This window comes from Sus scrofa, chromosome 13 (genome assembly GCF_054392235.1).
Source record: "Sus scrofa isolate SSC_HxYL_T2T_F1_AM1 chromosome 13, Sscrofa_HxYL_maternal_Yorkshire_Landrace_v2.0, whole genome shotgun sequence".
In the NCBI taxonomy this organism is placed as follows: Eukaryota; Metazoa; Chordata; class Mammalia; order Artiodactyla; family Suidae; genus Sus; species Sus scrofa.
The window spans coordinates 136199525-136219413 of NC_139395.1; the positions used below are offsets into that span (position 1 = coordinate 136199525).

The 19889-nt window shown below is 42.4% G+C and overlaps 1 protein-coding gene across 2 annotated transcripts in view; it reads right to left on the minus strand.

Annotated features, from left to right (window-relative positions):
• Positions 1-19889, minus strand: part of KLHL6 (kelch like family member 6) — a 59987-nt gene that overhangs the window by 21526 nt on the left and 18572 nt on the right. For both annotated transcript variants that reach the window (XR_014824433.1, XM_021069900.2), the window contains exon 2: positions 15415-15580. Coding sequence is in view for 1 of the 2 variants with exons in the window: in XM_021069900.2 (XP_020925559.2) it covers positions 15415-15580 (166 nt within the window). In the remaining variant the exon portion in view is untranslated. The remainder of the gene's footprint in view (positions 1-15414; positions 15581-19889) is intronic.

Below are 19889 nucleotides of genomic sequence, written 5' to 3' on the forward strand. Positions count from 1 at the left end.
TGACCCCTAGCCTGGAAACTTCCATATGCCACAGGTGTAGCCCTAAAAAAAAAAAAAAAAAAAAATTAAATGACATGGAAAATGTTCATAATGTATTGAGTTGAAAAAATTCATTCACTGAGTCTTGATCAAGCATCTAAATTTAATTAGCAACTTACAGGAAATAGGAAAGAGGAACATGTTAAATGATGCCATGGGAATATAATCAGCAAGACCCAGATTGAAAGAAACTTTACAGAACAATTTCTTCAACAAATACTTCAAAAGAAGAGAGAGAGAAGGGGGAGGGCAGAGCAGAGAGGGAAAGCCTAAGCATGAAAAGATATTTAAAAGATATTCAGGAGTTCCCATCGTGGCTCAGTGGTCAATGAACCTGACTAGGAACCATGAGGTTACAGGTTCGATCCCTGGCCTTGCTCAGTGGGTTAAGGATCCGATGTTGCCGTGAGCTATGGTGTAGGTAGCAGATGTGGTTCGGATCCCGTGTTGCTGTGGCTCTGGTGTAGCCTGGCGGCTACAGCTCCGATTAGACCCCTAGCCTGGGAACCTCCATATTCTGTGGGAGCACCCCTAGAAATAGCAAAAAAAGACAAAAAAAAAAAAAAAAAGAAAGATACTTCAACCTACTACCAAGTATAAATATTATTTGGATCCCTGATTTAAATAATTTTAAAATTCAGAGAAATGTTTACAATGAACATTTGGTGATATGAAGCAATTATTATTCATTTTAACTGTGGTAATGGTATTATAGTTATGTTTAAAGAAGACTCATCTTTTGGAGCTATATACTGAAATACTTTCAGGTGAAATGAGAAAATACGTCACAAAATCATACATACCTTATGATGTTATTTTTATAAAGAAAAAATACATAGAGTATAGGCATAAAAAGACTGAAGGATATAAACCAAAAATTAACAATTGTTATATCTGTATATCAGGTATCTTAGGACAAATTATGCTGCAGTAACAAACAACCCTCAAATCTCAGGGGTTTTGAACAATAAATGTCATTTCTCACTCACATTACATGTCATTCACAGGGCTATTCATTCTGAGACCCAGGATAATGGAAGAGCCCTTAAATTTTATGTGCCAGTTTTGTGATAGAAGAAGATAAAAGATGGCAGAACCACTCAAAGGCTCTTAAAACTTTTTGCTCAGAGGTGATACATGGCATTTCCCCTCACACTTAACTGGCAAAATTTGTTGTCAAGACAATGATAATCCTCCCACAGAAACAGGTTCCATAGGAATGGATGGAATATACATATAAATAATATGACACCACACTCTGTAATAAGGCTATGGATTTTTAAATTTTGTTTATTTATATACTTTTAAATCCTCTAAAGTGAATAAGTAACACTTTTTAATAAAAAATTAATTTGGAAAATTGATTGGCTTCCAAGTCTTATTTTTATTTTTTTAATTATTTATTTTTTGGCCATACCCACCACATTTAGAAGTTTCTGGGCCCGGGATAGAATCTGAGCCACACCTACAACCTACACCACATCTGCGGCAACACCGGATCTTTAACCCACTGCGCCCGGCTGGGGATCGAACCCACGCCACTACAGAGAAAATGCTGGATTCTTAACCTGCTGCACCACAGTGGGAACTCCTAAGTCTTATTTTTAAGTTATCATCATCCTCATAAGAACGAGTCCCTTGGAGTTCCCTTGTGGCAGAGCAAGTTAAGGATTCGGCATCATCACTGCAGCAGCTCAGGTCACTGCTATGGTGTGGGTTTGCTCTCTGGCCCAGGAACTTCCACATGCCACAGGCATGGCCAAAAAATATACATGTATGAGTGTATGTATATATGTATGTGTGTATATATGCATATGTGAATTCCATATGCATATATAGCACTTTACGGCTTACAAAGCCCTGTCGTAACCATTATACTATTTAATACTCATTTTACAGATGAGGTTTCTCAAATGCACCAACCAGTTCATTCTTATCTGTGGCTCTCTGGAGCTTAGCCTTGAACAAGTCCAACCTCTTACCTTCCCTCCTAGTCCACTGGGTCCCTTATAGGGTCAAGTTCTCAATGTTCTTGGTTTTCTCAACTAGAAGGATGGAAAGAGGGAGACAGAGGGTGCAGGGCCTGGGGGGGAGGGCTGGTCTGAAGACAGGGCCTGGTAAGAGTACTGATGGGCAGACCTTACCAGGGAGGGGTGCAGCCTGCAGGGGAAAAACTAATGATAGGAGCTGGGATGGCAGGGTTGTGGGGCCTGAAGGAAGGGGGCAGGACTGCTCTTGGAGGAGACCATATTGACTCAGACTTTGTGCTTCATTCCAGAGCATTCTAGGGGGGCACACGTCCCTAATTGGGGGATCAATCCCAATTTCAAAATATGATCTTGCCACGTCAGACCAGACTTTTCAATTGTAAGTTTAGAAAACATTGATCTGAGGGTCAATGCTGGAAAAAGTCTAAATTCTGCTTTAGACCACCCTGTCTGCAGGCCCCAACTGCCTGCAGATCTGTTCCTCGCATGAGCAACTGTGGAAACAGTTGAGACTGAGAAATCTAACACCTGTTTGGTTGTTTGCAGATTTTCAGTTCAAAGAGTAAAAATATACAACCGAGACCAAAGCCTTGCTGAGCCCACAGAAGCTGTAACCAGAGCCGTATATGGCTCTGCCCACAGAGACATCCAAGAGGGCTGGAAAGGAACTCACATAGATGGCAGCCCTCAGAGCAAAACGGCAGGTACATCTTGGCAACATTTGCCTGAGAGATAGATGATATGAAAATCAAATAGATTTTCTAAATATGTAGACTGTGTCTGGAGAGCAACCTAAGAACCTGGTAACTGGTTGCCTCTGGGAGGGGGAACTGGTGGCTGGGGTCAGGGTGGAAAGGGAGAGTTACTTTCACTGTTTACCATTTTGTATTCCTTCCAATAGTGTGCCATGTGGAGGAATTGTCTATTTAAAATAAATGAAGTTTCCCACAAATAGAGAAAATACTAGAAGAGAATACACCAAAACGCTAGTAGTGGTTTTCTCAATTCCATTTTATAGGTCAAGTTATTCGTTTGTTTTTGAGACTTTGCCAAGACCAAGTTTTCTACAATGTGCATGAAGTTACTTTTAAAATCAGGAAAAAAAATTACTTTCTTACAATTTCAAGTGCATAATGAGAAAATAAAATAAAATGTAAAATAAAATAAAATAAAAGAGCACCTACTACATGCCAGCCTTTTTATATTAACCAGCTCATTTGATACTTACAACACGATAAAGTAGATATGTATTATCATTCCTGTTTTGTAGATGAGGAAACAGATTCACAGAAGTGAAGTACTTTCTTCAGAGACTTTTATAATGGGAGGCAGAGCTAAAACGTGAAACAGTTTTATCTGATTCCAAAAAAATGCGTGTTTTTACATTATTTCAAGTTGCCTGCAATCAAATAGCATGTGCACAGAACAAGGGCTTGGCAGATGCCAAGGTAATTTGCACACTTCACTGGAGAGCTCAGATGGTGTGATCTGCCCAGACTCAGGAAGGCCTGGCTGACAAGATACCAGTTTCTTCCCCTGTATGATGACCACTGATGAGCAAAGAAGGGAATCAGGAAGGACAATAAAACCAAGGACGGAAGCTCATGTTTGTGAGAAACAGTGACCCCAACATCTCTCTCCATTCAGAGAACATTCATTCTTCTGTTCATCTACCTGTTCTTTTCCCGAAGATATATTGGGCATCTGTTAGGTCCTTTGCCCTCAGTCAGGGCTGGGGGAACAGAGAGGAGGAGAAATAGACACAGGGCCTGTGCTCATCAGAGAAGACAGGCCAGTCAGGGAGGCAGGCAGAAAAATATCTGATTTTGCTTCTTCATATTCAAGAATATTTGGGACTTTAGGGTAAGTTTTCTGTCTCAGCCTGTCCCAATGACACATGAGCTCAATTATGAAAGCTGAGAGATGACAGATAATGGCAAGAGACAGCCAACTTCCTGTTTGGGGGGGACATGTGAGTAAAAGTTTACACCCAGGCACCTGACTCTTGAACAAGACTAAAAATACAATCAAAGAAACCACTTGAAACATGGCTGCAGTTCCCATGAGAAGTGTCTGCCTCAGAGAGAACGTACCTCCCTCCCCATCTCCACTGCCCCTCTTTTACTTCCCTTTATGCGCTCCAGAACCAGGGGTCCTAAAGGACCTCACCATTGTAACCCCACATCTCGCTAGAGGTTCCTTCAAATCCACTCCAGAATTACTGAAGTATTATTTTGGTCCAAATCAGGAATTCCTTTGACCATAGTCCCTATGGTCTTGGAGTTCTTGCAAAGGGTCTATAAAGACTTTGATATTCTTACCTTCAAGGCCCCAAAAATTCAGGATATGTGAAAAGTGTGTCAGTGGCTAATGAGATTAGAAAAATTCCAGTTCACTTGAAAGTGTTTCTGAATTCACTATTCTGTCACTATTTTTGTCTTTACAGACAATAGATACTAAATGTAAAGCCATTCTCTTGTGGGGTCTGTATTGATATTAAAGGGGGTCTTGGGAGTTCCTGTTGTGGGCTCAGTGGTTAACAAACCCGACTTTCATCCATGGGGACTCAGGTTCAATACCTGGCCTTGCTCAGTGGACTAAGGATCCAGCATTGCCATGGGCTGTGGTGTAGGTTGCAGACACAGCTCAGATCCTGCGTTGCTGTGGCTCTGGTGTAAGCTGGCGGCTACAGCTCTGATTGGACCCCTAGCCTGGGAACCTCCATATGTCTCGGGTGAGGCCCTAAAAGACAAAAAAACCAAAAAATAAATAAATAAATAAAATAAAAAGGAGGGGTCTTCATGCAAATTGTCAGTTACCACTGATCCTAATCTTCTACCCTTGCCCCTCCCTCTCTCTCAGGCCAGACTCCTGCCTCAGACTCTAATGGAACACCCAGGATTGCTCTCTGTTCCCTCCAGACTTTCAGTCCTCACTCAACTTGGCTGAAAGGTCTGCTGGTTCCTGGAAGTATACAGGGTGGGCAGGAAAGAAAGGACCTAAGACTTGCAACAGACCCACTCACTAAGGTGGGGCATGTGCTGGGGGGCTGAGGCACTTAGAGGTACACTGACCTCAACAGTGAAATCAGAGGAAAAGGAGAGGGGCAGGGCTTACGGGTGTGGCAAGTTTGGTAGAAATTTAGGCAACATACAGCCCCTGAGTTCCCAGAGGACATAGTGGGAGTCCCAACAGGCCAGCAGTATGCAAAAGGGGATACATGTGGGCCACACTAAGATGCGAGAGGAGGAGTTCTCGTCGTGGTGCAGTGGTTGATGAATCCGACTAGGAACCATGAGGTTGTGGGTTCGGTCCCTGCCCTTGCTTGGTGGGTTAACGATCTGGCGTTGCTGTGAGCTGCGGTGTAGGTTGCAGATGCGGCTCGGATCCCGCGTTGCTGTGGCTCTGGCGTAGGCAGGTGGCTACAGCTCCGATTCGACCTCTAGCCTGGGAACCTCCATATGCCGTGGGAGCGGCCCAAGAAATAGCAAAAAAAGACCAAAAAAAAAAAAAAAAAAAAAGATGCGAGAGGATACACGTGTGTCATGCCAAGATTCAAGGGGCAAGTGGCACAGCTGCAGCTTAGTGACTGAGCCCAGAGAGAGAGGGAGAAGGCCAGGGAGGAACTCCATTATGAGGATTAAATGGAATGATTGATGCTCAGGATGTTGGGGGGTTGCGGCGGGTGGAGAGAGAGAGAGAGAGTGTGTGTGTGTGTGTGTGTTAGTATATACATGTGCAGGGCACAGAAACATGTATCTAAGCAGAAGCCAAGTGTGTGTGTGTGTGTGTGTGTGTGTGTATACATGTGCTGGGCACAGAAACATGTATCTAAGCAGAAGCCAAGTCCTGAGAAGCTGGTCCATGAATATGTACCGCTGCAATGGGCAGGATTACAGGTAAAGAAGGTGAAACCTTAAGGCTTACTTATAAGTCCCTTTTTCCTAAAATACTTTTCCCCCAACCCCATGGCCACTTGTTGAAATACTACCCATCCTATGAAATTCACCTCCTTTAAGGCCAGAAATTTCTCAACTCCAACATTCTGCCTTAGGGCCTGGAAACTCTTTGGAAATCCTTGTGTTTGAAGTTTCAGGGGGTGGTAAATGGAGGAAGGTACAGGAGCCAGAAGTTTTAGGTTTAGACCAGATCACAGCTCCACTGCTTGACGAGCTGAACTCTCTCTAAGCCACAGTCTCTTCATCGGGAATAATAAACCCACCTTGCAGGCTCATTATGAGGGTATTACCTGGCCTGCTCACTCTCAGAAATACTGTCAATATCAAATAGGATCATGTAGGGGAAATAATTTGATAAATTACTGCTTAAATTTATATTCATAATTTTTGTATTTATTTCCCCCGACAGCATCTCACAAAGGACCTTGCACATAGCAGATACTTAGTAATCTGTGGTAGTTAGGTAGCAGAACAAGTCAGAATCTGGTAGCAACATGGATTATATTACAATTAAAGCCCCACATCCCACTTCCTTATTCCATAGCCTATATGTAGCACCTAGGGCATTCCAGGCTTACTTCCCCAGGGAAAGGTGATAGGGTAGATACAATAAGACAATTTTGGATTTTGAATTTCTAAATACTCTTTTAGAACTTATAATAAAAAAATAATTTTGAAACACCAATTAGTGGTAATAACTGGGCCCTCTGAGCTTCAAAATCTAGAATCCTAAATCATGTAGGCATAGAGTTTATGCCAAAACAGTAGAAACAGAAGAATGGATGCTAACGTGAGAGTCAACGTTTCCCACACTGGAGGAGATAACAATCCCCACCCCTGGAAGAGGGAGGAGAAAGGAGGAGTCTAGTCATGGAGTGAGAAGCAGCTGTGGATCCTTGGGAGGATGCTTACTTCCCAGAGCAGGCCAAAGCTCCAGAGCAAGGGGGATGCTGGAAGCCCCTTAGAGGCTATGGATCTAAGAACGAAAGAATCTGTGCCTTGACTGCCTAGAAGAAATCAGAAAAGCAGCCATCTAGTACAGCAGCAAATGAGAGAAAATGGAGTGTGTTGTTTCTAGACAAAGGGGGCCCATGGCAGTCACTCTGAGTTTCCTATAGTTCCAGACTGGCACAGGACAGGAAATGGATCTTTCTTGGGCATGGAAATAGCTGAGAGGACTGGCAGGCCTGAAGAGGCCTTAAAAACACAAGGGAAATGCAAAATGACCAGCAAGGACTGATGGCCAGAATCAAGGGGGCTTGGGAATTTTCAACTGATGCCAGTGGGGAAGGGGTCAATGATCAAGAGAGAGACCGATGGGAATACAGAAGCTTCAGCAGATGCCCGCACAGACCAATGATGCAAATGACTGTGGTAAGCCTGGGCCAGATGCTTCTTTCTGCAATGTTCTGGTATTATGTAAATGCATCCTGGAGCTATATAAGCAACCCAAATCCCAAATTGATGAGGCTTTCCTAAAGTGAGTTGTTAAGTTGACTTCAGTTTCTGCCATTGGTAGAACAGGAAGCTCAAAATAGAGATTAAGTACAATGTTAAAAAGCAGTAGGTTAAAGAACCCTTTGTTTTTGCATACCAGAGTTTGCAGCCTAAAACTCAGACCCCTGAACTAACTGGAACTCAAGAACAATATAAAATTCAAAAATAGGCAAAAATGATCCACAGTGACATGGCTAGAGCAGTAGTTAACCCTGGGGAGGTACTGCCTGGGCAGGGCATAAGGGAGCATTCTGAGATGCCAGGAATATTCCAGAGCTTGATCTGGGTGGTGGTTACATGGTCATTTACATGTGCAAAAAATCATCAAACTGTACACTTAAGATATGAACATTTTACTGAATGTAAGTTATACCTAAAAATTAAAAAGAGCAAACATTGAGGTCATTTACAGAAATGCAAACATAAGAGATGCTATTTGGGCAGCAGCAGGCTCACTGTGGGGACACCTGGTAACTCCAACTGTCCAAGGTTCCCCGGGGGAGTTGGGTAAAGTTGCAGCTGCGCCAATCACAGAACACCACTTGTTCCCAGAACCTTGCATCAGGCAGCCCTCCCTGAGGATACTGAAGGCCCTACCTGCCTTCAGGATCATAGCTTATTTCAGGCCCTGCTCTGGGGGATGGACACAGTATGTATAGAGGACACAGGCTACGCATAGGAGTTAAATTCAGGCTCCTCTCCTCTACTAGCCATGAACCCATTTACTTAGAATTGCTGAATATTATTTCCCTCATCTATAAATTGGGGGTAAAAATACCTACCTCATAGTACAGGCAAAATAATTGCTCTGAAATGCTCTGAAAAGGGCAACTGTTGCTTTCCTGCAGACCAAGAAAATTAACCCTGATTTCTTAACACTCGCAGTAGCCACACAGTAACACTGGTTGACAAAAGGAATGTGTGGAAGATGTACATGAGACAGTCAACAGGTTTATTTTATCTGGATGATGGTAAAAAAAAAAGCGCTGAACTGGTTTTCTTGCCTAGATCGACTGGCTGTTCTGATGTCAAGTAAATATAATCTGTGGGTTCCTGACAATAAGGACAGAAGTTCATCTATCCTTAAAGTAATGGAACCTACTTTTGGCTAGGTGCCTGGCACTTAGTAGGTCCCTTAAACTGAACAAGCATTAATATCAGCCTACGGAATTCTCCCTCCTCTACTAGCCCATGGCATTTCCAAGAGCCAGAACCAGAATTGGGCTCTTTAGTGTCCTCTTACAGGAGGTCAGGCAAATTTTCTATGGCATCTCAAGCAGATCCTCATATTCAGCTAGTGATGAGCAAGAGCAGCACATATTCTCCAGCTCAACAAACATTTATGTACCATGTTCCAAGTATGAGGAAGCCAAGAAGCCAACCCAGACTGTGAAGTTGGCCACTGACCACATGGCTACCACATCATATAGGTCTACTACCATTATGTTGTTAGCAAAAGAAATACTATGAAAATAAGCAATGTCAGGACTGTCACCAAAGTTTCTTCAGACTGCCACTGTGGTGAAAGTTTGTCACTTCCCCAGAAGGTGCTTTGTAGGCACCACATGGGTCTTCTCAGGCCCAGCCCAGATGATCAGGACCCCACTCCAACATCCCGCTTTCTTTCTTCACTTCTGCCCTAAGGACTCAGCCTGAACCCCTTTTTTCCCCAAGGTCTTCTAACTGACTGCTCTGTATCTTGGGATCCTTCCATCTAAGACTAAGTGCAGGGTGCGTATGGTCTCCCTGACCTCAATCTTCTTGCTGCCCAGCAGATAAGCTCACAAGCCCTTATTCTTTCATGAGATTTTAACAATAAAAATCAAAGTAATAAATAAAGGCAAAGTTCCCCAAACAAACATGGCAGAGTCCTCTGAGATTAAAAAAATTGTATGAATTCTTAGAGTCATTGTTCCAGGTGTGTAGTTTCTGACCACCTGGCTTATCTAGAATTTTGAAGCCCAAGAGGGTGGGGAGAGGGAGTGGGATAGACTGGGAGTTTGGGGGTAGTACATGCAAACTATGACATTTAAAAAGGATAAGCATCCATTAACCCCAAGCTCCCAATCCATTCCACTCCCCCCGCCTCCCCCTTGGCAACCACAAGTCTATTCTCCAAGTCCATGATTTTCTTTTCTGTGGAAAGGTTCGTTTGTGCTGTATATTAGATTCCAGATATAAGTGATATCATATGGTATTTGTCTTTCTCTTTCTGACTTACTTCACTCAGTTTGAGAGTCTCTAGTTTGATCCATGTTGCTACAAATGGCATTATTTTGTTCTTTTTTTGTGGCAGAGTAGGATTCCATGGTGTATATATACAGACTATTGCCTTTGGAATGGATTAGCATGAAAAGAACAAGGCAGCTCTACACATACTGGCCTGTAACAACCTCCAAAAATTATTGTGAAGCCAATAAAAGCAAGATGCAAAATAGAGGGTACAGTGTGACAACATTTTTGTTCAAAAACAGAGGCAATGAATGTCAATGATACAAGCACATGTGCCCTGGTGAGGACAAAGAACATGAAGAACAACAAGACAGAAAGAAGGAAGCCAATTGAAAAAATGGCAAATGATTCCATCTCTCCTACATTTCTGAATTTGGAACATATGTTTTATCCAACCCAAATAATAAGTAATATATTTTTTAAATATATCGTTAAACCAGTAAGATTTTTTTTTAATTTTTTAATTTTTATTTTTATTTTTTGTCTTTTTGCCTTTTCTAGGCCACTCCTGTGGCACATGGAGGTTCCCAGGCTAGGGGTCTAATCAGAGTTGTAGCGTCTGGCCTACACCAGAGCCACAGCAATGCGGGATCCGAGCTGCATCTGCGACCTACACCACAGCTCACGGCAATGCCAGATCCTTAACCCACTGAGCAAGGCCAGGGATCAAACCCGCAACCTCATGGTTCCTAGTTGGATTCGTTAACCACTGCGCCACGACGGGAACTCTATAAGTAATATTTTAAAACCACGAAGTGATTTCAACAACTTTTAGTATCTGTCCTTTATGGTGCCTTCAGACATAGAAAAAAAAATATTCCCAGTTTTCTATGTCTGGGGCTTCAAAGCAAATAGTCCAGAAGCAAGAGCCATTAGAAAGTGGGGTTAAATAGATATCTAGAAGCCTAGGGCACTCTTCTCCTATTCTCACAAGAATTAACACTCGCAGGAAAATGAGTGAAATAGCATCAGAGAGAAACTTACTGTTTTTTGCCTAGAAAGTAAACAAGATTTGGAAATTTTTTTAGATAAGGGATTATCAGAACAGGGAAATTGCTCTACCACTATCCTGTCTCCATCTTCCTGTCCAAAAGCTCATTAAAGCTCATTAAACTCTCCATGGAAGCTCACCACTTGGGAGAAAATAAAAAAGATGAAGAAGAAACAATGTTACACTGAAATAATTTCCAATTATAATAAAGATTTAGGTATTGAACCTGTAGATGTAACAAGACTAAGTGAACTTATAAGTAAGTACATAATCAAGCAATGTGGAAGGTCTTTCTAAAAATACACACCAAAGGCAAAAAACCATCAAGGAAATGACCAATAGATCGGACTAAATTCTGGTTTTAAACTTCGTACATTAGAAAGCTGTAACTAAAAATTATGAGTCATATTATCAATAGAAAATATTTGCAACATTATTACCAAAGATTCCAGTCTTTACTAACTAAAGGGTTTTTTTTAAGGTCTTTAAAAATCACCCTAAGCTGAAAGGAGAACAAGAAACAGAAACACAAACCCATCCTCAATGAAACCAAGAGTCATCAGTAACCCTAAACCACACGATATGAAGGCTGGTGACTTTGGTGAGAGGAGAGAGGTCATACCATTTCTGTCCCTCAGAACCCAAAAAAGCAGGAATATTAAAGTCCCCCCAAAACCAAGAAGGCCAGAGTAGGTGGTACCTGACAACAGAGAGTTGATTTAAGAAGTTAAGCCCGGAGTTCCCATCATGGCTCAGTGGTTAATGAACACAACTAAGAACCATGAGGTTGTGGGTTCGATCCCTAGCCTTGCTCAGTGGGTTAAGGATCTGGCATTGCCGTGAGCTGTGGTGTAGGTTGCAGACACAGCTCGGATCCCGAGGTGCTGTGGCTCTGGCGTAGGCCAGCGGCTACAGCTCCAATTTGACCCCTAGCCTGGGAACCTCCATATGCCGGCCCAAGAAATGGCAAAAAGACAAAAAAAAAAAAAAAAAAAAAAAAGAAGTTAAGCCCTGGTTCCTGTCCATACCTCTTGCAGTCCAACAACTCCCACAGGAGATTTATCCCCTGGAGAAACAAGACCAGAAAGGTTCTGGACTCAGGGACACCAGAAACCAAAGAAGACACATGAGGCATCTTACTTTTAAAAAGGTGGCTGTCTTACAGCTTCTGGCAAAAGAATGAAGATCCTTACCTGAAGAAACTGAACAACCCCAGGGAAAAATCAATAGACAATGATATTTGAGAATCCCAAAAAAGAAAAAAAAAACAACAATAAACAACTGGCAGGCACCTGATAACCCTGGTAAAGCACTCTAGTCTGCTAGCTTCCCATCCTATTCCATGTGTACCAAGATGAACCTAGTATATTAAAGGCTCAATATAAAATAGGACTGAGTAACAAGGACATTTGAGGAAACCCTTTGTAGTAGCTGAATTGTGGCCCCCAAAAGATATGGCCACATCACAATCTCCAGAATCTGTGACCATTACCTTATATGGCAAAAGAGTGAATATTGCTGCATATGGCACAAGGTGTGCCTAGGCTAAGAATCATGAGAGGAAGAGCTTATCTGGGTGGGTCCTACGTGCAATCACATATGTCTTATAAAACACAAACACACAGAGAGGACACACAGAAGAAAAGGAGGCAATGCAACCATGACTACAGAGATTTGAATGGTGTGACCACAAGTGAAGAGATGCCAGCAGCCACCAGAAACTGTAAAAGGCAAAGAAAAGATTCTCCCTTAGAGTCTCCACAGGCAGTACAGTCCTGCTGACATCCTGAATTTGGACTTCTGTCCTCTAGAACTGCAAGAGAATAAATTTCTGTTGTTCTAAGTCACCCATTTTATGGTAATTTGTTTTAGTAGCAGCCCTAGGAAACTGATATACCTTCTAAGATGAAAGTTGGAGACATAAGCAAACAAGCAGTGTAAAGCAACTCAGAAAAGAAAGACAGCAGAAGAAAACTTTAAATATAATAGCCTCAAAAAAATAAGAATAGAAACCTATTAAAATAAATACCAAGGACTCTTGAAAACAAAGGATACTGCAGTGGAAATTAAAAACTCATAGAAGAGTTGAAATATATAATTAAAGAAATCTCCTAGAAAGTAGAACAAAAAGGTCATTGGGAGAGAAAAGTTAAGAAGTAAAATAGGAGTTCCCATTGTGGCTCAGTGGTTAATGAATCCAACTAGGAACCATGAGGTTTCAGGTTCAGTCCCTGGCCTTGCTCAGTGGGTTAAGGATCTGGCATTGCTGTGAGCTGTGGTGTAGGTCACAGACACAGCTCAGATCCCATGTTGTTGTGGCTATGATGTAGGCCAGTGGCTACAGCTCCGATTAGACCCCTAGCCTGGGAATCTCCATATGCTGCAGATGCAGCCCTACAAAAACGACAAAAAAAAAAGAAGAAATAAAACTCTGAACATGCAGCACCTAACTAATGGTAGCTCCAGAGCAGAGAATAGATAAAAGAGTTGGAAGGAAAGGCTTAAAGAGAAAAAACAAGATCCCAGAATTGAGAGACACGAGTCTCCCAACTGAAGGAACAAACACAATCAATGAAAAAAGACCTGTAGCAACTGTAAGGGCCATTACAGAAATGAATCTATTGATACAAAAAAAATGATTATAATACAAGTAAAATAAACAGATAAAAAACGTGACCAATAGTAACCTATTTTTATAAAATATGTATGTAATAGGTAACAATATAGAGCACTGCCTTCAAAATGTCAAAAGAAAATTATTTTCAACCTTGAATTTTATACCCAGACAAAATATCAATCAAATATGAAGGTTCCGGAGACCACTGAGTTGCTGAACTCTGCAGAAAGCAAACTTGGTGTGTGGCAAAGCCAGAAAAGCATGTATGCTGAGGCAGAGTTCTCTAGTACCGGGTCTCCTTTGAAGACAAGATAAGGGGCTTATGCATTAACCATGCTATTCTATAAACAACTGCACTATGGTCCTAAGGGTGTGCCCCTTTGATATCATTAAGAGATAGCTTTGTCTTGTCCACTAATCTCGTCACCTTCCTTAATAAAATTCATGTGGCAGTGAAGGGAAAACAAAAGCATTTTAGACATTTAAATATAAAAATGTATCTATTATGTACTCTTTCATTAGAAGCTATTAAAAGTTGTTATCCATTAAAATGTGGGTGTATTCAAGAAAGAAGGTATGGGATCTAGGAAGATAAAATCCAACTTAGAAAAGAGTAGAAGGAACTCCCAGGATGACAGCAAAGTGAAGTCCCAGGATAACAGGCATGCAGCAGGCTTAGAGAGAAACTAATTAAGATAAGAGCAGGAGGACAGAGGGAAAGAAGTCATCTAAAATTAATACGCCAAGAGATAACAGTGTTCACAAATCATTTAGAAATCTGGAAGTAAACAAAAAAGAAACATTAAAAAATATGCAAAAGTAATTGTTTCAGAAGAGTAGGCTGAAGGAGGGGTTGGGAATAGGTGATCATTGCTTTTCACTTTAAGACTTTTAGCTATATTTTACTTTTTAAGGTTGTATTTGTTTCCTGGGGGCTTCATAACAAATTACCACAAACTTAGAAGTTTAACCAACCAGAAATTTATTCCCTCGCAGTTTTGGTATCAGAGGTCTGATGCTCTTATCTTAACTAGTTTCTCTCTAAGCCTGGTGTAGGTCAGCAGCTATGGCTCCAATTTTTCCCCTAGCCTGGGAACCTCCATATGCTGCAGAAGCAACCCTAGAAATGCCAAAAAGACAAAAAAAAAAAATCAAATGCTGATCTACTGATAATCCAAGATGCCATATCCCAAAGTCCTAAACCATGGACAAGATCTGATGCTTGTCTCCAGTCTCTGAGAATGATCTGACCTTGTCCCTGAACTCTGTTTATCATAAATCTCAACATCTTCAGTGGGACAATCTCTATCATAACCCAAAGGATCTGAGCTCAAGGTGTAAACTTAGACCTAGGTAAAAGTGGTAACTCAGGATACAACTCCTGTGATAATTGTGGATGCAACTGACATAATCTATGGGTATGATTATTTTATGAAGCTAGATATAATTACTATAATCAGACTGAAATAAACATAGTTAAATGAAAACAACAAATTTAATTCTGAGGGTTCTCTATCATCTTCTATGATACCCCTCATAAGATGTGCTCCTCTTTCACACTCACCACAAATTGCTGGCCAGTGAGGATCCTGCTTCCCCGAAGTCTAGACACTGCTCTCTGAGAGACTGCATGGTATGGTGGCAAGCATGAAGCCCCTGGACTCAGAAAGCTCAGGGTTCAAATCACAGCTTTGTCATTTATCCTCCATGTGCCTTACTTTACCCACCTAAAAAGTGGAGATAAAGCAACTAACCTCCCGGATTGTGCTAAGGAGTAGAGGGTACATATATGAAGTGATAACTATAGCACCCACTACCCCACTCCAATTAGGCTTCTATAAATTGTAGCCATTGTTCCTAGAGTTGGGACCCAAGCATAGGTTCTAGGCATTGAGCTCCCCTGGCTTCATCTCATAAAGGACACAGTGCCTCAGCTCACCACCTTTCAGAAAATTTCAAGTAATCACAGGCCCAGCTAAGTGCATGTGCATGTCCCAGGTACAGACCTAGGAGCAAGGCCAGGCAGATCTCCAAAGAACTGCTGCTTTTTTCTCCTCCGGTGGAGAGCACTGGGTCTATCTGTTCACGCACCTGGAAAAGGTTAGCAGCTTCCAGAACCCGTTGGACGTTCTGCTTGGTGATCAGCGCCTTGCTGGTGTACGTGTAGTCCAGAAGGGTGTGCATGGTCTCTGCATCGACCCCTTTGATAATGATCCTCTTCTCGTACTTCTCCTTTAAATCATTGCAGAACATGGCCCTGGAAGGGAGATGTGCGAATCTGAGTCCAGCCGTTAGTTCCAGGTCTACACAGACCCCCTTCAGAACTGTCTGCCTCCATGGAACAGTGAGGTACCCACGGTCAGGACCTGGGGCAATGGTTCTCTGCCCCTCAGCAGCTAGCACACATAAGACGTTCCATGAGTGCTTACTGAGCTGATGTTTCCCTCTCTGCTGGGACCAACTGTAGTCTCCAAAACAGTCCCAGATCTGAAGGCACACTAGGAGCCCTACTGGCACACCTGGTGGGATCTAGAACTACTTCATATTGGTTCAAAGTGTGGGATTCTTCTGGAGGCTTATGACAATGCCAAAACCTCTTCCCAGAAACTATAGTAATTGAGGCAGTATTTACCAGGACGGAGCCCTGGTGACAGAATGTACTTTCTAGAACTGGGACTTCTGCCCCAAAACAGAGGGAATAATACCCCTAAATCCTGCTCCCCCTCCCTTTGCCACACCTCCTATTTATCTCTAGATATCAGTTTCTTCCCCCTATTTCCTCATTTGTAAAACAAAGTTATTTGCTTGTGGTTTCCCAGGAACAAACATCAAAAAGAGAAAAACACTGAGAAAAGAGAGAAAGAGAGGAATAAATCACTTGACAGGCTGACGTTTTTTTTGAAACTTTTGTTTTAGCCAATGAAATCTTCTCCCTCAGGTCTCCCTCTGTCCTTCTTCCTGTCATTGTTTTAATTAATAATAATCCTCCTATACTTCTTCCTCCTCTTCTCTCCTCTCTCATATGGCCTCCTCTCCCTCCCCTTAAAAAATATGACACTATGATACAGAGAGCAAATGTGAATTCTGCAAAGTTAACAAAGTCCAACCTGGAACCAGAGGAGCAGTCATTTAATCGGAGCAGATGACCGATTTACAAGCCAGTTTCTTCAGCCATTACCTCTCTTGGTTAGAGGGGCACAGAGACATCTGCAGATCCACGCACCTTGTAATGTGAGATTGTGAAGCATTCACCTTGCTGCCTCCTGATTTCATAGAGAACCCTGCTATCACAGCAACCATACAACTTCTCAGCTCAGCCTGCCTTCCTGGGAAGAGTTAGACAACCTCACTCTCTAAACCTCTCATTATCTGAGTCTCTAGAGCAGAACTGCCCAACAGAAATATAATGCAAGCTATATATGTAATTAAAATTTTTCTAGTAACCGCAATTTTTTAAAGTAAAAAATATGAGATAAAAGTAATTGTTAATATCTTTTATTTAACTTCATATATACAGAAATATCATTTCAACATGTAGTAAATATTTTTTGGTTATTAATGAGATAATTTACATTCTTTTTTTCATACTAAGTCTTCAAAATCCCTCATGTATTTTTTCCACTTAAAGCACATCTCAATCCAGACCAGCCATAAGTCAAATGCTCAATAGCCACATAAATGTAGTGGCCACTGTCTTAGGCAGTGCAGCTCTAGGACATCAGTCCTGAATTCTGCTGTTGGTTCACCCAGCTCTGCAGTCATCTCAGAGGGTATGTGAATGTCACCCACATGAATGTCACATATATGAACATATGGGAAACAGGGCATTTAGCAGAAGTGGGTGAGCAGTGATGATGGAGTCAAAAGAAGCTTCATGTAACTGAGGCAACATGTCACTGGAGTCCTACCAAGGTGAAATTTAGAAATGCCCCTTCATCTAAAATGTGATTTAAAAAAAATCAAAGTATAGTTGGTTTACAATGTTGTGTTATAAAATGTGATTTTAAAATTAGTAAGGGGTGAATTTTGTTGAGTGTGTACCATCCCAGACATTCTAATGAAAACTGTAAAAGTCTAGTGGAGAGATGTTTTAATATTAAATGAGATACATATATAAATTGTCAATTCAATGTCTTTCACTTTAAGGAGCTCTTTTGAACCTATGTATTTTGTGTGTCACATATGACATGATTACTGGGATCTCTGGGATCATCTAGATTCTTGATCAGGCTGTCACTGCTACACGTAGCATCTGAATCCTCTCTTGGAGTCTGTAGCAGAATAACATCCTGCCCCAGCTCAGTGGATACCTGACTTGGTGTCTGAAACCCCAAGAAACTAACCCTCAGGAGTTTCCACTGTGGCTCAACGGAAACGAATCTGACTAGCATCCATGAGGACGCAGGTTCGATCCCTGCCCTCGCTCAGTGGGTTAAGGATCTGGTGTTGCCGTGAGCTCTGGTATAGTTCGCAGACATGGCTCATATGCCACCTTGCGGTGGCTGTGGTGTAGGCTGGCAGCTGCAGCTCCGATTCGACCTCTAGCCTGGGAACCTCCATATGCCGCAGGTGCAACCCTAAAAAGACAAAAAAAAAAGAAACTAACCCTCAGTAGTTAATGGTATGTTAGGGGTGTGGGGAGAGCAGGCTGAGGTAGGGAAGGTGATGCGTTGGAGGAGTAGGATTAGGAAGGGGAGGAGCAGGCAAGACAAAAGTCCTACAGACAGTCACTTTGGCTAATCCTGCAGGGGACCACTGGGGAATACATTCCAGAGTTGTCTCAACAAAAGGCAAAGAAGCTGGGCTCTGACAGTCTTAGTTACAGGCAATCCTGGGAGTAGGTACATTCTCAGGCTCTTCTGACTTTTGCTGTGTGTGGGGGGGGTGTGTGCACATGCACAGGGAGAGTGACTCCAGGAGCCTAGGAGAGGGTGGGAAGAAGAGCCACAGTGCTAACTGTTGGAAGGTGAAAGAGTCTGTGATGTCTAGGCTCTGATGCTAACTCACAGCATGACTTTGCACAAGTGAGCAAAACTCAGTTTCCTCCTCTGTTAAATGGTATAATAATAGTCCCTACCCCCTGTGAGCTGTTGGGAAGAATAAGATAATGCATGCAAAGTGATTGGCACAATATCCAGCACTCACTAAGGGAAGGCATCTCACCAGGTCAGAGGAATCTTGGCAGGCTGTGGGAGACGGTTGGAGCAGGTGGGCTGACTGCAAGTGGTTCACAACTCTTGACCAGCCAACATTAGGCATGGTCCGGTCAGGCCCCTGAATGGCTGTCTACCCAGCCAGCCTAGAGTTAAGGGTGAGGCTGTACACAAACTGGTCTAGAGACATTTGCATGGTGCTGGCACACAGTAGGAGCTCAATAAATGTGCAGAGAGAGAGAGAGAGGAAGGAAGACTCTAAAGAACATCATCCCTTGTCTAGGGCTTTTCTTTCTTTCTTTCTTTCTTTTTTTTTTTTTTTTTTTTGCCTAGTTTGGGTCCCAAAATCTCAGCATTTCTCTGCTTTCCTCTCAGACTTTTTCACTGATTTTCTGCCCCTTAAATAAACTATCCTGGGCCACAGCCACCATGCTGAACTCAGATGAGGTGAAACTAAGGAGAAAACTACATATTTCTCATAAGTCAAACCCCAAACCTCCTGTTGCTCTCCAGGAGATCCATGGAAACATTTTGGCAAAGTTGGGCCCCATGAAATGTCCTTAACCTGGGCAAAGTGGGTCATGCCTCAGTTTCCACTTGAATAACAGTAATTTCTCACATTTTTGTTTGTAGCATTTGTAGGGCAAACGACATTATCTCTTTTGATTACTATACCCATTTTGTAGGTGATAGACTGAGGTTAAAGTTAAGGGAATTGCCCAAGGCCCCACAGGTTGCTGGCAATAGAATGGGGATCAGAACCTAGGACTCTGGGGTCTTAGTCTGGAGCTCACACTAAAATTAAGAAAATCAGCAGGTGCTCAAGGTCATCTGTGTCAGCACTGAGTGAACCAGACCACGTTTTGCTCCCTGAGAACACAGCTGGATTAGTTGCTCATGATTTACCCCTTAACTTATACAGGAGATAAATAATTTTTTGTGTAATAAAAATACTTCCTAGACAGACAGTGACCAATTCTCATGAGATTCTTGTAAAACAGAGGTAGCTATGAAGATCCCCATTTTATAGTTAGAAACGGAGTAGGGAGTCAGTTGCCCGATGCTTCAGCAGTGACTCAGTGCCAATCCCGAAGCAGAGCTCGAGTCAGTGAGCTCATCTCCCGCAACAGCCATGAAAACAGCCCCACAGGCCAGAGAGTCTCCTGGAGTGAAGTCAGACCATGGTCCCACCACTCTGCCTGGGCCTCACTTCCTTCCAAGCTCTGCCAGCCTCACTCCTCATTTCATTCCAGCCTCTCCTCAGACATCACCTCCTCAGAGTGACCCTCCCTGACATTCAGTCTAAAACAGTCACTCCTTAACATCTTCGCCACCTTTCTTTTTCTTCAAAACCCTGCCACAACCTGAAATTACGTTACACATCTGTGGTTAACAAGTTTAACTGTCATCTTC